General features: G+C 36.4%; 3 protein-coding genes across 5 annotated transcripts; 1 reads left to right on the top strand and 2 right to left on the bottom strand.

Moving 5' to 3' along the window:
• Positions 1-4,626: 4,626 nt before the first annotated feature.
• LOC123904239 lies at positions 4,627-5,947 on the bottom strand. Its single transcript, XM_045953926.1, has 2 exons — positions 5,940-5,947; positions 4,627-5,881 (listed from the first exon to the last, which is right to left on the bottom strand). The coding sequence occupies exons 1-2, from the start codon at positions 5,945-5,947 to the stop codon at positions 4,627-4,629; spliced, it is 1,263 nt and encodes a 420-aa protein (XP_045809882.1).
• A 3,997-nt stretch (positions 5,948-9,944) lies between these two features.
• Positions 9,945-12,852, top strand: LOC123907428 (zinc finger HIT domain-containing protein 3). 2 transcript variants are annotated; one of them, XM_045957711.1, is made up of 8 exons: positions 9,945-10,129; positions 10,504-10,613; positions 10,724-10,755; positions 11,318-11,359; positions 11,896-12,021; positions 12,143-12,231; positions 12,401-12,451; positions 12,576-12,852. In XM_045957711.1, exons 2-8 carry the CDS (start codon positions 10,540-10,542, stop codon positions 12,597-12,599), a joined length of 438 nt encoding a protein of 145 aa, XP_045813667.1. In that variant the 5' UTR covers positions 9,945-10,129; positions 10,504-10,539; the 3' UTR covers positions 12,600-12,852. The 2 variants fall into 2 exon arrangements, with proteins under 2 accessions (XP_045813667.1, XP_045813668.1); XM_045957712.1 differs by having other exon boundaries at positions 10,504-10,755.
• Positions 12,853-12,959: 107 nt separating this feature from the next.
• On the bottom strand, positions 12,960-17,889 carry LOC123907427 (MLO-like protein 8). Of its 2 annotated transcripts, none has more exons than XM_045957709.1 (15): positions 17,369-17,889; positions 16,746-16,803; positions 16,427-16,656; positions 16,077-16,193; positions 15,925-15,979; positions 15,696-15,784; positions 15,407-15,481; positions 15,159-15,247; positions 15,025-15,074; positions 14,683-14,723; positions 14,296-14,469; positions 14,168-14,203; positions 13,987-14,054; positions 13,831-13,891; positions 12,960-13,494 (listed from the first exon to the last, which is right to left on the bottom strand). In XM_045957709.1, exons 1-15 carry the CDS (start codon positions 17,555-17,557, stop codon positions 13,105-13,107), a joined length of 1,722 nt encoding a protein of 573 aa, XP_045813665.1. In that variant the 5' UTR covers positions 17,558-17,889; the 3' UTR covers positions 12,960-13,104. The 2 variants fall into 2 exon arrangements, with proteins under 2 accessions (XP_045813665.1, XP_045813666.1); XM_045957710.1 differs by having other exon boundaries at positions 16,427-16,569; positions 17,369-17,844.
• Between the last annotated feature and the right edge of the window lie 520 nt (positions 17,890-18,409).

The raw sequence follows: 18,409 nt of genomic DNA, 5'->3' as shown, positions 1-18,409 counted from the left end.
AGAGACAGGCACTGTGACTTTACAGAACTTCGACAAAAATCTGGCTTCGATTGCTCCTTGTGGTGAGCAAGATGCTGCCTTCGATCCAAATGAAGTGGTATCAAAAAATGTATACCACTCAGTTAAGTTACATCCAACCCATGGTTTTTGTTGGGAGAGGGAAGACATCGAGAAACCCTTGTGTGAGGATGCATACCCACCAGTGTCTGGATGGGTCAACCATGATGAGTTTGATGATTGAGTCCCCAGCATGGGATCGAATTACGGCTTATGCAGCCGAGAATAGAATCAAAATGGCTCTTGAGGCCATTAATGTTCAAGAAGATATGGCTGTCGAAGCCAATGAGAACTTAAGGGACAAACTGGCCTCGGAGGTTAGTGAAGTAAATGATGGAAAAAAGCAAAGGTTAGATTGCATCTATGACGATGAGCCTTTGGGTTTTGAGAAAGATCCACATAGTTCGATTCAGAGAATGCAAGCCCAAGATCCTTTGCAGGAGGTTGATATTGGAGATGGCTCTGTTAAAAGGCCAACTTACATTAGTGCCAATATAGACCCAACCTTAAGAGAAAAAATGGTCGAGTTGCTTAAGAAATACAGAGACTGCTTTGCATGGGACTATAACGAAATGCCTGGGTTAAGCAGAAATCTTGTGGAGCATAGGCTACCCCTTCGACCAGATAAGAAACCTGTAAAGCAGCTTCCAAGGAGGTTTGCACCAGAAATCATGACAAAGATCAAAGCAGAAATTGAAAGGTTGCTCAAATGCAAGTTCATTCGAACAACCAGGTATGTGGAATGGTTAGCTAACATTGTTCCTGTTATTAAGAAAAATGGATCACTGAGGGTTTGCATAGACTTTAGAGATTTGAATAATGCTACACTTAAGGATGAATATTCCATGCCTATAGCCGAAATGTTAGTCGACTCAGCAGCAGGGCATGAATATTTGAGTATGTTAGATGGCTATTCAGGTTATAATCAAATCTTTATTGACGAAGATGATGTGCCAAAAACCGCATTTCGTTGCCCTGGTGCTTTAGGCACCTATGAGTGGGTAGTGATGCCTTTTGGATTAAAAAATGCTGGAGCAACATACCAAAGAGCCATGAACTTAATTTTTCATGATTTTATCGAAATATTTATGCAGGTTTACATTGATGATATTGTTGTGAAATCCTCTTCCCAGGATGAACATATCGAACATCTTAAAAAATCGTTCGAAAGAATGAGAAAATGTGGATTAAAAATGAATCCACTGAAATGTGCTTTTTGTGTACATGCAGGAGATTTCCTTGGCTTTGTTGTGCATAAGAAGGGCATAGAAATTAATCAAAATAAGACAAAAGCCATCATGGAGACAGAACCTCCAGGAACAAAGAAACAGCTTCAATCTTTGCTGGGAAAGGTCAATTTCTTGAGAAGGTTTATATCAAACCTAAGTGGCAGAGCTCACCCCTTTTCTCCACTGCTGAGGCTCAAGAAAGGTGATGTATTTGAATGGGGAACGGAACAACAAAAGGCATTTGATGATATCAAGGCATACTTGTCAAAGCCTCCAACTTTAATGCCTCCTATTCGAAACAAAGCAATGAAGTTGTACATCGCAGCGTCAGATTCGACTATTGGAAGCATGCTCGCACAAGAGGATGAAAATGGCGTAGAAAAGGCTATTTACTATCTAAGTAGAATCTTGAATGATGCTGAGACTAGATATAGTCCAATTGAAAAGCTTTGTCTATGTTTGTATTTCTCTTGTACCAAACTTAAGCAATATATCAAACCAGTTCATGTTTATGTTTATTCTCATTTTGACATCATTAAGCATATGTTATTAAAACCAATCCTTGGATGTTGTACTTTGATGGCTCGAAGCACAAACATGGTACAGGAATTGGAATCTTAATCATTTCTCCTTCAAAGATTCCAACAAAGTTTAAGTACAAGATTAATGGAACATGCTCCAATAATGAAGCCGAGTACGAGGCTTTAATTGTAGGTCTAAAAATTATTTTGGACTTGGGGGCAAAACATGTTAAAATCAGAGGAGATTCTGAGCTAGTGATAAAACAATTGACAAAGGAATATAAATGCATTCAAGAACATTTGATGAAATACTTTGTCATTGCCTTCTCGCTACTAAAACGATTTGATTCATGTGACATTCAACACGTGCCTCGGATCGAAAACCAAGAAGCAAATGACTTAGCCCAAATTGCTTCTGGTTATAAGGTAACGGGGAAAAAATTAGATGAGATAGTTGAAGTTAAAGAAAAACTAATCTCATGTGAGGTAATACCCCATCAGCTGGGGGCAAATGAACTAAATGTCGAAAGGGAGTCCGAAAGGGTTGATGCACACTTTGATGAAGCAATGACTGAAGTCTTCGTGATTGACAATTTGGCTGACACGGATTGGAGACAACCCATTGTTAAATACATAGAAAATCCAACAGGTACAGCCGATAGGAAGGTTAAGTATAGAGCCTTGAATTACACAATCATGGGAAATGAACTATTTAAGAAGACTCCTGAAGGGGTTTTGTTGAAATGCCTAAATGAAAACGAAGCGTATGTAGCAATTTCAAACGCCCATAGTGGAGCCTGCGGTGCCCATCAAGCAGGCCACAAGATGAAGTGGCTTTTGTTTCGACAGGGTTTATATTGGCCTTCCATGCTTAAGGACTGCATAGAATATGCGAAAGGCTGTCAAGAGTGTCAAAAACACGCAGGGATACAACACGTTCCTGCCAGTGAGTTGCATTCGATTATCAAACCTTGGCCTTTTAGAGGCTGGGCTCTAGATTTAATTGGTGAGATAAGGCCCGCGTCATCCAAGAACCAACGTTATATACTAGTTGGGATTGATTATTTTACCAAATGGATAGAGGCTGTTGCCCTAACAAACGTGGATCAGGAAACAGTGATCAATTTTATCCAAGACCATATTATTTATAGGTTTGGGCTTCCTGAGACGATCACTACAGACCAAGGAACGGTGTTTGTTGGTCGAAAGATGCAAGATTTTGCTGAACAATTGGGTTTTAAGCTAATGACTTCGACGCCCTACTATGCTCAAGCAAATGGCCAAGTTGAAGCAGCCAACAAGGTTATAATTAGTTTAATTAAAAAGCACGTTGCCCAAAAGCCAAAGAATTGGCATAAGACCCTGGACCAAGTCCTATGGGCATGTAGGAATTCTCCTAAAGAGTCAACAGGTTCGACACCTTTTCGACTAACATATGGTCACGATGCCGTGTTACCTGTTGAAATAATGATGCAGTCGATTCGAGTACAAAGGCAATGGGAACTACCTCCTGATCACTATGAGAACATGATGTTAGATGAATTAACAGACGTGGATGAGGAAAGGTTGCAGGCGTTAGATGCTTTGATTCGACAAAAAGAACGAATTGCTAGAGCATATAACAAAAGGGTTAAATCCAAACTCTTTGACGTAGGAGACTTAGTTTGGAAAGTCATCCTCCCCATGGACAGACGAGATCGAGCCTTTGGAAAATGGTCACCCAATTGGGAAGGACCATTTAAGATTTCTCAAGTTTTGTCAAATGGAGCTTATGAGATTGAAGAGTTAACTCCTGAGAAACGTTCAGTCAACATGAATGGCAAATATTTAAAGAAATATAAGCCAATGTTGCAAGAAATAATCATAAAAAATGAATAACGCAAGAATAAAATTTGCGAAATGGTAAAAGGAAATGCCAATAATCAAGTTTTATTTCATATAAAATCAACAATACAACCAGTCATTCAAGAATGTTCAAGAAAATACAAGAAATGGTTGAATGTTGAAAGATAAACACTTAAGGTTTACCCTGAACCCGAGTTCCCTCATCATTTGAATCAGAATTGGAAAGTTCTGAGATCTGAGAGTCTTCATCCTCAGAAGAAGGAGTTGGAGTTCCTGGGTATTCTTCATCAGGCTCTAGGGTACTGAGGAACTTGAGGTAGTCTTCATCTTCGTCATCTGAACTAGAGCTTGAGGAGTCAGAAGAGAGAATGATGGTTTCTACTACATTAGCTGGTGCCGGTCGAGGGCGAAGGATTCTAGCGCGTGGAGGTTTGGAAGCTGGAATCTTGATTCGTCCCTTTCTAAGAGGACGCAGCATGTTTGAGCTTGAGGTAGAAGAAGGAGGATTTGTCTTGTTATCCATTCTTTGTGGAGAGGTATTGATGCGTTATTTGTGCAAAATGATGAACAAAAACTTGCAAAGCGTGGGTCTTTATAAAAGGATTAAGGCGCATTAATGGCTAGGTAGTTACAACTAACCGTGGTCAGTTTGCATAGGGAAATGCCAAAGCATTAATGCCCAAAACCGTGTAGTTAATCATGTTGACTGCTTTGGAAACATGTTCATTCCATTCCTTGCAAAATGCTATTAATGAAGCTTGGGATGATGACCCAAAAGAAGGAAAGCAAGCAACAATAAAGGAATAAAATACTCAGCCAATACATGAACATGCAGCATAAAAAGGCCAAAAAGGGCATACATTTAAAAAAGCATGTACAAAATTGTTCGATAGTTGCTAGTGTTAAAAGATCTACAGTTATGACATCCAAAAGAGAATAACAAAAATTTAAGACTAAAAGGAAAATTTATAAGGTCAAGATTGTTGCTGGGATGTCGAAGGAGGCTGTCGATTGGCCGCTTGAAATTGGTAATACTGAGTTCGAATGGACGCCAGTTTACGTTGTAGCATTTCTTTATCACTAGCAAGGCGCTCGACTCGTTTCTGGACAGCTAAACCCTCACTGAAGTGTTGGATACCTTCACGTGCTAGCTCATCAAGCTTAACCTTTTGTGCTTCGATAGCCACTGCAGCTAGTTTTTCCATCTTAGCCTCCTCTTGTCGAATCTTTTCCTTTAGCGCTTCGATTTCAGACTGCCATTGAGCAATATTGTTCTCACAAGCCACAAGTTGCTCGAGGGCTTTGTCAGAAGCAGTCTTGATAGTTGTGACCTCTGCATTGCAACTATTAGCTTGCTCGAAATGTTGTTGCTGGGTGGCAAGCAAAGATGTCAAAAGGTCGCTAGTCCTGGTTAGGAGTTGAGATTGACTAACGAATTGTTCTAGAAAGGTTTCAGCCTGAGTCACTAGAAGGAACATTGCTTCGTCAGTCTTTGGGTTCTGCAGCTTGCGGAAAAGAGCTTTGATGTTGTAATATATAGAAGAGTCACGCTCAAGCAGACCCAACATATCCCCAGTAAGAATTTCTCGCCTAAACCTGATTTCATGCTCAAACTGTTCTTGCTTAAGTACATCTCCCTCACCCCCTGCGTCCTCAAAAGCGGAGCTAGAGGTGCCATGGCTTGATAAAAGCTTGCTAAGTGCGTCGACTGGAGTTAAATCTTTTAACTCTTTAGCAAGTTCAGCTGGCAGGACAACAGTGGGAAATGGCTTTGACACGGAAGTTCCCTCTTCACCGAGTGAGTCACCAATATAGGAGTTCCCATCTTCAGAGTCGAAAGCGCCAGCACTGGGTGAACTAGATTCATGGTTTGACCCACTTGGTTGTGGCTGATTGGTAGTGGAGTGCTCACCATCAACTGTTGACCTTTGTTCAGTATTAGCAATGGGGTCAGCTGGAAAGTTGGTTGGAGGATCATTATCAGCCAATACTTGGGCAGAGTCTGTTAAAGGATTCTGTTGTGGTAGGCTTTGATCGAGTTGGTTTTCTTCATGGTCAGGCTTAAGGATATCATCTGCGAAAGCGCGGTGAGGCGGGCTAGGAGCCTTGGGCGGTGATAAAGTTTCAGTAAGAATGGCCGTTTCGAGAGGCTGAGGAGATGAGATTTTTTCTGCAACATCTTCAGGAGGCGCATTGCTTGGTCCTTCGACCACCCCCTCAGCCGCTTTGCTAAGAGCAGGCTCATCCTGAGGAATAACTTGAGCAGAGTTTGGTGGCTGAAACAAACAAAACCATGAAAGAATGAGTAACACAGTCAAAGGCTGAAGAAATAACAAGAAGTAAGAATGGCTTACTTGGGTTTGAGGGGTAGCAGAAGCTTCAGGTTGTGAAGTGGTTTCTTTTGCAGTAGCAGAAGCCTCGACAACAGCAGCTGCAGCAGGAGATTTTTTCTGCTTCTTTTTCTTCTTTTTCTTCCTCTCCGATTGTTCCAAAGGAGGGTCTTCAGGTGATGCCAGAGTATCAGGTTGTGCCTCAATCTCAGAGGACTTGCGCTCAGGAGTACTTTCTTGGGTGGGTTGGTGTTCTTTCTTCTTCTTCTTCTTTTTCTTTTTCTCATCAGTAATGGGTTCAGCACTAGGAAAAAGATCTTGAGTAGTAGCAGCGGTAGTGTGCTCAGGGATGGTCGAGAGAACAGGAGTATCCTGCAGGCCACAGTTCAGTAAGTTCGCATTTAAGCCAAGGGAAATAGAAATCGTTGGATAAATGGATACCTCATCTGGAGCACTCGAACAAGGGGCCGGAACAGGTTTTTGCTTCTTCGAAACAGAAGGAGTGTCAGTTGAATGAGGCCTCTTGCGTGAAGCAATCTAGGAAGGGCATATCAAAGTTAACATAGAAATCTTACAGAAGTGTGAAAAGCCACAAGAAGGTAAAAGCCTACCTGTAGTTCAACCTTAGATGGTGGGGGAAGAGGCTTGCTAGAATCGCTGGAACCTGCCTTCGACTTGCTCCCTACATCGAAGAGGTGTGCATAAGAGAAAAGCACGCAAGGTAAAAACGATGCAAGTAAAAGTAAAGCTAAAAGAATACCTCTGGCGTTCAACTTCGACTTAATCTTGTTCAAAATAGATGAGTTGAACCCATTAGAGATAGCGGTAAGCAAGGCGGTCTTGTCGACCAGGCGTCCTTCATAGTGTCGAGACCACCAGGTAAAAAATTCCCTAGTGCAGGCATGTGAGGGAGCGAAGTCGAATGGGGTAAGCTCATAAGAAGGCTGATTGAAGTGGTTCAAGAATGAATGGAACTGTGGTTCTGTCATGCCATGTTTGCCCAAACAAACCTCCCTCTCTTCCAAATATATGCTCTTTGGGAGTATTTGAGTTAAGCCAAATTGGCGAGACACCAGGTTTGGGAAGTAACCAACTAACCCAAAATCTCCAGAGGTCAAGCCAATTCGACAGGACAAGACTGTAGGCATCAAGTAAGCAGTCCAAATGTTGTTGGTTACCGTCTCGAATTCCGGTGGAGAAGGAAATCTGTGAGTAAACCAAGGAGGACCAAGTGGTCTATCCACAAAGGGAGCAAAGCTAGGCTTGAACTTCTTCAGGCTGAGGAAAGTATTAAAATACTGTTGGAAAGCCACATCATAACCAAGGCCTCTTTCCCTAGGCACCATTCTCGCCAACCTCGTGCCTTCGACTCGACGTGTTCTTGATTCCTCATAGTATGGCTCAGGCAAGAAAAGGTCAAGCTCAGCATGAAAAGTGGCAGTTAGCCATAATTGCAGTAACCAGAAGGGGCCAGCACCTAAAAAGGTGGATCCATCACCTGTTCTTTTAAGATGTTCACAAGCATCCCTCATGGATTCATAAAGACATCCAAGAATAAGCCGAGCGAAGTTGAATTGCTGGCACTCATGTAATTGAATAGCCATAGGGATGAATTTCTTGGCTACTTGGAGAGATTGAGTGCAGAAGACATACTGCGATAGCCATAAGGTTAAGAAAGCGATGTGTTCTTCGTCACTTACTTCATCACTAGTCTTTCGATTCTCCACGATGTATTTAGAGTAAGACTTGTTTCGAAAGTCGAATTTGATGGTGTCGGAAGCTTTGCAAGGATCATAAGTGTCGCCAAGAGGCGATAAGCCAGTAATGGCAGCAACATCCAGCAGTGTAGGAGTCATCATGCCACATTCGAAGTGGAAAGTGTTGGTGGAAGACTCAAAGAAGTGCAAAGCAGCAACAATCATTTCCTGTTGGTATTTAAGGCCGGTCCGAGAAAGTTGAATAAGGTCATAAATGCCACAAGCTTGCCAAATGTCAGCTTTGTCACGTTGTACCCTGTCTAACCAGCCAAGGTATTGATCATTCAAAGAAGGAGCTGATCGAAACACTCTGTTAGGCGCCTTGATATAGCTAAAATTATAGGGTTCACTAATGAAAACCCTAGGAACACAAGGCTTATAAACAGGAAAAATAGACAAAACCTTGGAATTCCGACTTTTATCACTTGGCTTGGGTCCCCCAAATGCATGCACGAGGTTATCAACAGAATAAGGAAAGATTAATTGATTTTCCCAAAACTTTTGTAAGTCTAAACGCAATGATGGTTCTGGAACCACATCCGTGTCGTAAGAGGAAAGAGTGGCGGCGGTCCACTTACCGGCGTAAGGAAGGAATTTTCTGACACCTGAATCTGACGCCATTGATGAAGGTATAAAGATGGCGTGAAAGAATGGTGATTAGGGTTAAATTTGGGAATCACAGGTTGTTTGCAACGGTTGAGGAAAATCCGAGTGAAAAGAAAGTTGATGACTGGGTGATAAGTAGAAAAGTGAAGACAAGAAGTCTTTTGGAAACAAGAATTCAAGAAAGAATCGCGGAAGATGAAGAAGAAGATGAACAGTTGACAGAGAAAAATTGGAAAAAACGCAATAAAGGGAGGATATGGCTATTTATAGAGGCACGCGGTCTGTGGAAAATAACAAGTTTTTCAACTTCCTTGTTGACAAATGTCCAAACCCCTTGACAGGTGGAAAGAAAAACAAGTTTTGGAGCCAATCCAAAGTTTGAAAGGCAGTCTAAACGATAGGAGAGATAAATGGAAAAGAAAGATATCCATTAATACTTTCAAAAACGCCACTTCCTCTTGCGATAAACATAGTCGAAAATGGCATTTTTGGGGGGCAATTTGTTGGATATAAATTTGGTATTTATCAATTAAATATAATTGGTGGGTCCAATATTTATTTGGAGGTGATATTGTTAAAATAAAACTTTCAAAGGTGGCGTCGAAAGCCAGCTAAGGTCGAAGCCAAAAAGCGCTTCGAAAGATATGGATAATACGTCCAATTTTGGTTCTGCCAGGAAGCTATCGAAAGCGCGAAATCGAACCGATGGAGAGCTGGGCCAAGCCCAAAGAAGGAACAACGAACGGCCCAAAAGGTCTTGGCGCGCGCTGAAGGAATGAAAGATGAAAGTGGAGAACGTGGTCGACGTGGCAAATGGAGGAGCGTCCAGATGATCGAGAAACAGTTACCACTTAGTAGTAGTATTTATAGTAGTTTTTCATTCAGAACAGGGGTCACAAAATTTATACAAACATTCTCTCTAAAAATTCTAAGTACTCAGCGATCGAACGAACGGAATTCGAAGGAGAAATGTATGTTTTGTGAACCATCTTTATTTGTAATTGTTTTCATTCAATGCAATTTGTTTTCTAGTAATTTTTTCCAAGTCTGAATCCAGATACTTGCTTGAGAAACTGCTACTTCGAGGCGATTCGAATTAGTTTCTCTTGTATGCTTTAAAATATTTTAATTCCTAAGTGTTTGTTTCCTTATTCAAACGAACATTCAAACAGTTTTCTTGAAGCGAATAAACACAAAATTGTCCTGAGATTTACTAGTTGATCTCGCGAGTTTAAATACTTAAACTAGCGGTTGTTTACCAAATTCGAACGTAAACAGCTTGACACTTTTTGTCGAATAGCCACAAATTAAATTATGCAAACTTATATGCATAAAACAACTCAAGTATGACAGACAAAAGGAGCTAAAACCTCCCAACATGCTTGTTGCAATGGTTTATCCTTAAGTTTAAGGAGGCCAATTTTTGATGAATGGTATTTAAAGAGAAACAATGTCCCAATCCCAAGTCATAGATAGAGGCTATTCTAAATAACTTTCACTCTCACTATATATAAATTAAATTCGTAATATTTTTTTTACAATAAAATATTTTATTGATAAAGTTAATTTACAATAAAATATTATTAATATTCAAAAAGCCTCTATTAAAATAATTGGAATATGTACTCACTCAACTCAACGAAACCATTGTAGCCCAAGCATCATCAAAGGCCGCCGCAAGAACGTAGAATTTGTTCTCGCTGATTCTGTCCGTGTAAGAAAAAGAAAGAAGAAGTAAAAGAGAGTAATCTACCACTACCGTTACCATCATCACTCGACCCGAGGTAATTTATCAACATCAACATTTCGTTTGTTTGTTTGTTAATCTTTTTGTGCATATCACCTGTTTGATAAAATTGCATGTAATATACCCAGGTTTTTAACTTCATATATTGTTGTTACTTTTGCTTTTGTTTTGCTATGTATGGAGTCTTTGTAACAATTAAGAAGATTTAGTTGTTATTGTTACTTTATGATAATTTAAATGAATCATACATGTTGGTTAGAACTTAGAATTCAGGGATAGTAATGCTCTTCTCTGCTCTCCATTGATTCTCTTCTCTGCTGATAGTAATGCTTGATAACATCCCAAAAATTCAAGTTTATTTTTATCTTTTTCAAATACTGGATTTATTCTGTGTGATTCTGTTATATTCAGGGATCATTTTTACTTTTTCGGTTCAGCTCAAGTTTAATGGGTCCTAAGCAATGTCAAATCTGCCTCGAAGCTCAGTCTAAGTACAAATGCCCTAAATGTTACATACTTTAGTGAGTAATAATACCCAAACACTTATCTTAAGTTTTTTTATTTTTTATTGTTGTTATTATTACTTGATATCTTTTATGCTATCATTTGATGTTGTATTTTTCTGCTGTAGTTGCTCTCTGCCCTGTTTCAAGAAACACAAAGGTATGAGATGAGTGAGTGTTTATGCCCTTTAATTTAACACATGTTCTCACGTTATTTGTTTGCTTATTATGTGTTTGATGTTATGCGGGTAAAAATGTTAAATTACTTAGGTAAACGTGTTATAACATTAGTGCTTATGTATAATAACAAAGATAAAATAAATTCAAACTGTTTTCATAGGTTACCTCTTGAGCGTTTATGGAAAAGTTGAAATTGAAAACAATTTATTAACATGTCATAAGCTGTTTCCATAAGCTCTAGCAAACAGTCTCGCATGTGCTTATTCAGTAGATATGCTCAAATAAGTTGATCCAAACAAGCCCTTAATCTCTTTTTGCTGCTTGAGCACAAAATGTTTGCATGGTTTGCTTATTGTTGACTTTTATTTGGCCTTGCATATAAAAATCGGGAGATATTTCATATTAGCTTGCTCATGGTCACGGGGCAACTGAAATTTGCACTGCAGAATTATGATGGCATAAGCCTTCAACCAATAACCATGACCTTTGTTAGAATTCCCTACTTGGTACTTGAATTGATCAGTCTTATTTTATTGTTGCAGAACTTCCATGTGTCAATCCGACATCTTCAGAGGTCAAAACAAGTAAGAATTTTATTCACCTCCATTGTAATTTGTAGTTCTTATTATTGATGCACACTTATCATTTCATGATATCATTTAACAAAAAACTTTATTTTAACCACCTGCATTATCAAATTTCATGACGGGAAGTTAAGGCCATTCTTGTGTTGCGAAGCTCGTGCATTCCATGAGGGTTAGAAAAGGATTGAATCTAGTATATAGAAGTCTATATTCATTAGCCTTATATTGTATTTACAAGAGCCTGCCGCCATCGTAACCTTGTTTTTTTTTTTCTTTATTTTTTCTGCATGGTTAAGTTGTGTGTACCTTGTATGTATTATTTCTTGTAGTTTTACTGACAAATTATGATTTAAAAAAATTGCGATATACTCTGAAACTCGAAGAAATACATTTTGCTGTCAAAATGAAGCAATCAACAATGTTTTAAGGACGGGCTAAACTTTTGGTTTATGGAATTCAGCTTCCATGTAATGTAATAGTTAATTAACTTTTGGCACTTCAGTGGTCTGATATTATGTTTCTTTACTGTTGAACAGCTGTTTTGGAATCAGTTGTAGAAAAGCCATCAGTTATTGATAATGCGATGTTGGAAGCACTTGTAGCAAATCCATTAGCTGTTGATAAGAAAGAAGTGTTGGAACAATCCCAACTAGAAGCTCTAGGTACTTTATGTCTGTATAAAGAATATGAGAATGTCCTTAGATGCTGGATTGCAGTAATGAAATTTCACTATTAAAACCATAGTGATTAATGTTTGTTTTTATAATTGCATTCCTGCTGCAGCCTCTTCCAGTGAGATTCGTGATGCTTTGAACGATAAGGCCCTTCAAGAACTAATTTGCGGTATTGCTTGTTCCCCAAATGCAGAGAATGTAAGACAGATGGATCTTTCATCTTTTTCATGTGTTGGATACTCTGCTGTTGCTATTAAATAAATAATATTTAATTACTAGTTTTAATACTCCATAAAAGTTTTAGTAAATATTGTAAAAAAAAAAAAGTTTTAGTAAATCCTTTATAATTTTGTATTACTCTGGTTAGGAACTGGATAAAGCTATGGCAGAGGAGGCATTTCAGATGTTCACAGACAAGGTAACGTTTTCTCCTGAATCCCACATGGATTCTCTCCCACTGCATGTTGAACTTTATAGGGTTGTATAACATTTGGATAAACTCAACTGCCCTAAGCTTTCCTTTTGTTCTCATTGGATTCCAGATTTTATCAACTATCAACCCCTGAATGCAACTATGCATGCATGCACTAATTGCCGAAAGAAGAATCTGTGGAAGAAAGTCAGGTCAGATATGAAAGAAATAGCAGATGAGCCTAAAATATTGCTCTGGTTTTGGTAAATCAGTTAGTCCTTTTTCATTTGTACAGCTCTACCCTCTTATTCAGTGTTTGTATCTTCATTGAGCTCATGTACCGGTATAACATTGATTTTGATATACTTGGTTTTTTTGCCAGTATAATATAACCTCCAAATTTGTAACTGTTTCCTTTTGCTTCCTTCCTATTTTTATTTATTTTTTATTATACTAATATATACTGAAATTCTCATTTTAACTGGACATAAAGTCATAGTATCTGTGCTAATAATGAACAAATGATAAATGCACTAGCATCACTATTCAATAATTTAAACACAACAATGTAAATAATTTTACACAAACATTCATTTATAATTCACAAATTTGTCAAATTATAAATAAGTTGTGTAAAATAATGTGTAAGAAAAAATTCATTAAACTAAGCTTTTAATATTATGCTTGAAAAAAGTGAACTCATCATTATTGGCTTCTCCCTCACTATGATGCCTATCTTCAACTTGTTGCTCACCATCATGATCAACTCTTACAATCAAATTAGTTTTTGCCAACTCATTATCAGATAATTCATATTCATCATGTTCCTCAAATGTTGAAGATCTTGTTGAGTGACCGGTAGTTTTGAAACGATGAAGTGCTGGACCAGGGGACTGCATTGTTGATCCAATGCTGCTACCATCTACGGTTCCTATAGTGGACTTTCCTAGCTTCACTGTTCTTTGCTTCTTTTTCACTGTCATGTGCCATTGCTTTAATGCCTTTGATGTTTGTTCATCAAATACTGATTTTTTCATCCTTGAACCCATCTACATGGTACATTAGATTGGATAGACAAAATGAAATTTTACTTAAACTTGAATCATATTTAATAAATTATATATTAGTCAAAATAATGATATCCTATGACGTCCTTATCAGGCGTGTATCAAACGCTGAATATGATAAAATAATGATATCATGTTTGTTATTATGTGACCATCAAACACATACAGAAAAAATGTTTATCCCGTCTATATTTTGTCTCTATCATTGACTGTATTATACTTAGATATGGCGAAGATCTCAACTCAAATAAAAACCTCACAGAAGAATGTTTCAAAACATTATAAGCAGTAATTAGGGAATTAGAAACATGGATATACCTGTGTTACAAGAGCATATAATGGAAGGGTAATGTAGCTGCAGAGGCATAGCATCACAATCCTGCAAACCCATTAGAATTAATCAAATTACTATATATATTATCAAAGCTTTTAATCATTCTAATGTTAAATATTAGAAATGTAAAAGTTTATTACCCGAAAGCTACTTTTATAATGGCAAGTTTAAGGTCCAAACGGAAACAATTTTCCAGCCCAAAAGAATACTGCAAATAAAGAAATAATTCTTTTTTTATATCAATCAAAACTTTGCATTTGGAAAAAAAATAAAAATTTAGTCACAATATTGAGAGATTAAGGTGTAATTAAGGATGAATACCCATGTCCACAATATATATGTTATTTGGAATGCATTCTGCAAAGTATAAGAAAATCAATTAATTTATAACTTAACAAGTTTAATAAAATAAAATTTTCAAATAAGCTTTTTAAAGAATTATTGAATACCTGGAACAAAGCAAAATGGATAAGATGAAGAACAAACTGAGGTTGACCAAACCAAAAGTATCTGTCTGACCCTTGAACAAGAGGCATTCCTTGCACAACTGCATGTCTCTCTGCGATTTCAAGAGCCATTCTTGCTAATATCACTTGAAGTTTTGTTCCGACAGCCAAAATTATCTGCAACAAATTAAATTAAATGGCGTTAAAGGGGGGTTGAATAGCTCAACTTATTCGAACTAAGGGTTGAAGGAAATGGAAGCGCTGAAACTCGGATAAAAGAGAATATATTAACATAGTAACTATGTTTTGGTTACATCATACTAATAACTACTTACTAACATTTGTCTATTAACGAGTTTGAAAATTTCGTATAGAAAAATTAATACTTACGATAATTGGAATTAAGAATGCCCATAATGGAGTACGCCATCCTGAAAATTATATAGAATTACAATGGTTTAAGAGTTATCATTTTTAATCTCTACATAAATTTTATTCAATTTTAGTCCCTCTTTTTATTAATTTTTACAAAACACGAGCGTTTTTAGTCCTGCATTTAGTCCTTGTAAAAAACACTAGGAACTAAAACTGAACAAAATTAATGTATGGACTAAACTTGAAAATTTGTAAATTCACGAGGAATAAAAATATATTTAACTTTTAATTATATTCATTTTTAAACGAAAAAAGTAATATATTCCACATAACACAATTAAGAATATAGTTTCTTACCATCAATGTTTAGGAGTAGGAAAACTACTGCTGATGCCCACAGGACAGGACTGTTAAAAACATAGAGGTCCAAATTGAGAACTTTCATGAAATATACTTAAAAAACCATATATTATATGACAGAAAATTGTTACCTTACTCCCACAACAACTTTGAAGTCATCTTCTAATGATCTTTTGATATACTTTTGGAAATTAAATTTACTTCCAGGAGCTAGGTGAACCTATACATAATTTAAGTCTTTTAGAAAAGGAGATTAATATGGTTTTTGAATAATGATCCACAATTGCAATTGCGAGTTGCGTCTACATCCGCAGTTGCAACCACGTTTGTCTTCAATATCAAAGATCAAAATGCAATCACAACCACAACAGAAACTTACATTGATAAATCCATTGCGCAAAGTCTGATAATCAACCTTACGCACTGACCTATAAAACTGTCGAAAGAAGCAGACCTGAAATTGGAATACAACAATATGATTATTCATTGATATGAAAAATCTGTATGAGCTATAACTCAAATAATGTCACTAAAGTACCATTATTCTGTTATTTTAACAGACATTATATGTAACATGTTTATGATGGTTTGATAAAATCAAATATCAGTCTCAAATAAGCGAAAAATTAAAAGAGGAAGAAAAAACAGATTAAGAAGATGGGACTCACAATATAGAAAGAGATAGAAAGCCTTGTCCAAAAACTGGTATGAGCTCTTACAAATGATGTTTCATGAGTGAGCCTAAATCTTGCAGCACCTGCACACATAATAAGCATATAAGGTTTCATGCAATTATTTCAAATTCAAATGTAAAACTTATGAGTTAAAATGAAGTGATAAGAATTTTAGACTAGAAAATTAAAAATAAGCACATGCATTGTTGAAACTCATATATACCATTGTCATAACCATTGGTTGAAGCCTCTTCCTCCCATTGCTTCCATCCACGTATCTGCGGAAATAAAACTCTTAATACATTATACACTCACCTTTGTCTATTTAGATTGACTTTTTGAATTTATCTACTGACATAAACACTTGAAACAGACCTTTAATCTTCCAAGAAGCATTGTGACAGCACTGTAAAACACATGAAATACTGCTAAGAAGAATATGAGGATGTGTAACTGGTGCAGTCCATTGACAGATAAAAGTGGTTCATGTCCCTATAACCAATTAACTTGCATAAGAAGCTACTATAATTGATGGAAGATAATGAAATTGTGCTCCTCAAATAAGTTTATGCTTGGAATGATGATCAATTTGATAAAATCACCGTGACACTGTGATTTTGTGAAGCTCTAAAATGTAGCGTTTATCAAATCACAGTAATTCTGTCAATTTCATCGCCATTCCAAAATGAAGGAAGAAACAAAAAAAAAAAAGTAAACGTGGTTACCTTCCGGCTACATTTGTAGGAGGTAGTATCAGAAGCTAAATATCTACGTTCATAAGACACAAGTTTCCTAAGATTTCTCACTTCAACACTACTTGATTTCTTGTTATCACTTATATTATTAAGTGGACATGGCAACATTTTGTCTGCAATTTTTTCAGAAATACATATTCTCACAATGTAATTCTGCCCTATAGTCAATAGCAGTGAAATGAATCCTAATATCATCAACTCTGCAAAATATACACATAATAATGTAAACAATGATTTATCATTAGAAAATTAAAGTTTCCTTGTATTCCAAAAATAGTAAAATGCTTACCAGCTTTGACCTTCTCTAGAGCTTCAAGTAATGCCTTCTTTTGCCTTTTTCCTAACCACTAAAATCAAATTCAACTTGTGAGGGGTATTTTCTAAGACTTCAAATATTTTATCTAAATTTTAATAATAATAATAATAATAATAATAATAATATTAATATTAATAAATACTCCAATAATTATTTCAATTAAAGTATTGGTCGATCAATCTATTTTTTTTTTTTTGTCAGTTAGCCTAGTAGTTAAAATTACGAATACCGGTTGATGAATCTCTAATCTTTGGTCTTTTAAGATTTGTACACATTTGTTAAGAAATAATAAATGTAGACAAGATAAGTATGAAGTATCCCAATTGAGCTGAACTTGCCGGGACATTCGGAGAATCTTTCTACCTCTAATTTATTTAATAAGTAAAAGTAAAATTAGTTTAATAAATGGCAACAAAAAACATCAAATTGATATTAAATGCAATGAATTGTTACTAGTAAAAAATGTGGAAGCCTAGGAACGTTTAACTTGATTGAGAAACGCAAAAACATAGTTTGTGGTAGTAACTAGAAGAAAAACAAGTGAAAAAGAACAAAAGTTTGAGGTTATTTTGAATAGTAGTTAATTAAATGCATACCATTCCTAATTTGTGAAGACTCTTCTCAAGAGCTATGGATATCAAGATGAAAACAGTGCAAACAGCAGCAACAGCCCATGTTGGTGTTTGATCAAGTTGTCTTGAACTGTCGTTACTATCACTTGCAGCCATGGACAACAAACCTCCATAAAAGAGCCAAACACAAGAAAAAAACACCCTTTTTAACATAGATGATGATAAAGAACAAAACTTTAAACCAACTACAAATCAAAAAAGAAAAAGAAAATCTGGGTTCTCTAAATTTGATTGCAAGCTTTCAAATCTGGGTTCTCTAAACGTGTTAAGTGTGTTCATTTGTTTGCATATGAAACAACAGTCTCATGTTTCTTATCCAGCTCAGAATGTTTCTCATTATTTTTTTGGAAATAAAGGAAGGAACAAAAATGATTTTGTTTCAATTATAATGGAAAATTTACACTTTTTGTTTCTGGTCGTTGTCATGAAAAAGAAAGGATAAAGTTTGGCATCGTATAATCGTTATATGAATTTATTTTGTTAGCAAACTGCACGTTATCATAAATGATACTTCTAATAACAACTCTTCCAACCGAATTTACTCGGTACACACCAGCCTAAACTTGAACATCTAACCACTTGTTTAAGGAGATCAAGATTCTTACTTAGCTTGGATCAATTTATTGTTGACTATTTTTGTCTCTCAATAATGTTAGTAAAACTTAATCATGCAATAGTTATTTATTCTGACATAATTAATCAGTTCATTGCCATTGGTCATCTAATAATCTCTTCGTTACTCTAACTTTAACTTGGAGTGTTCATCACAAAAGATAATATAGAAACATTTGTTAGCGTATAAATAGAAACTCCAACACGTACGTGCATTGACTATTTGAGATATTTTTATTCTGGTGAATTAATGATTTAGTAGTTTATTACTATATTTCAATTATTTATTTTTTAATAAAAATATGAGTTTCATTCAATTAAATTGATAAACTATATATTGATTGATGTAATATAAATTTAATAAAGTTTTTAAAAAATTAAAAGGACGAATTT

Source organism: Trifolium pratense, linkage group LG2 (genome assembly GCF_020283565.1).
Source record: "Trifolium pratense cultivar HEN17-A07 linkage group LG2, ARS_RC_1.1, whole genome shotgun sequence".
In the NCBI taxonomy this organism is placed as follows: domain Eukaryota; kingdom Viridiplantae; phylum Streptophyta; class Magnoliopsida; order Fabales; family Fabaceae; genus Trifolium; species Trifolium pratense.
Note: the sequence above shows the minus strand (reverse complement) of the source record. Positions and strands in the feature narration are given on the sequence as shown.

What these genes read in the sequence shown, in the direction of transcription:
- LOC123907428 (XM_045957712.1), top strand. Translation starts at nt 10,599, where the DNA reads ATGTTACATACTTTAGTGAGTAATAATACCCAAACACTTATCTTAAGT. An exon ending in CTGTTTCAAGAAACACAAAG is followed by an intron (nt 10,756 to 11,317) that starts GTATGAGATGAG and finishes TTATTGTTGCAG; the next exon opens with AACTTCCATGTGTCAATCCG. An exon ending in ATCCCAACTAGAAGCTCTAG is followed by an intron (nt 12,022 to 12,142) that starts GTACTTTATGTC and finishes TTCCTGCTGCAG; the next exon opens with CCTCTTCCAGTGAGATTCGT.
- LOC123907427 (XM_045957709.1), bottom strand. Translation starts at nt 17,557, where the DNA reads ATGTTAAAAAGGGTGTTTTTTTCTTGTGTTTGGCTCTTTTATGGAGGT. An exon ending in TGCTTCTTGGAAGATTAAAG is followed by an intron (nt 15,980 to 16,076) that starts GTCTGTTTCAAG and finishes TTATTTCCGCAG; the next exon opens with ATACGTGGATGGAAGCAATG. An exon ending in AACCAATGGTTATGACAATG is followed by an intron (nt 15,785 to 15,924) that starts GTATATATGAGT and finishes TTATGTGTGCAG; the next exon opens with GTGCTGCAAGATTTAGGCTC.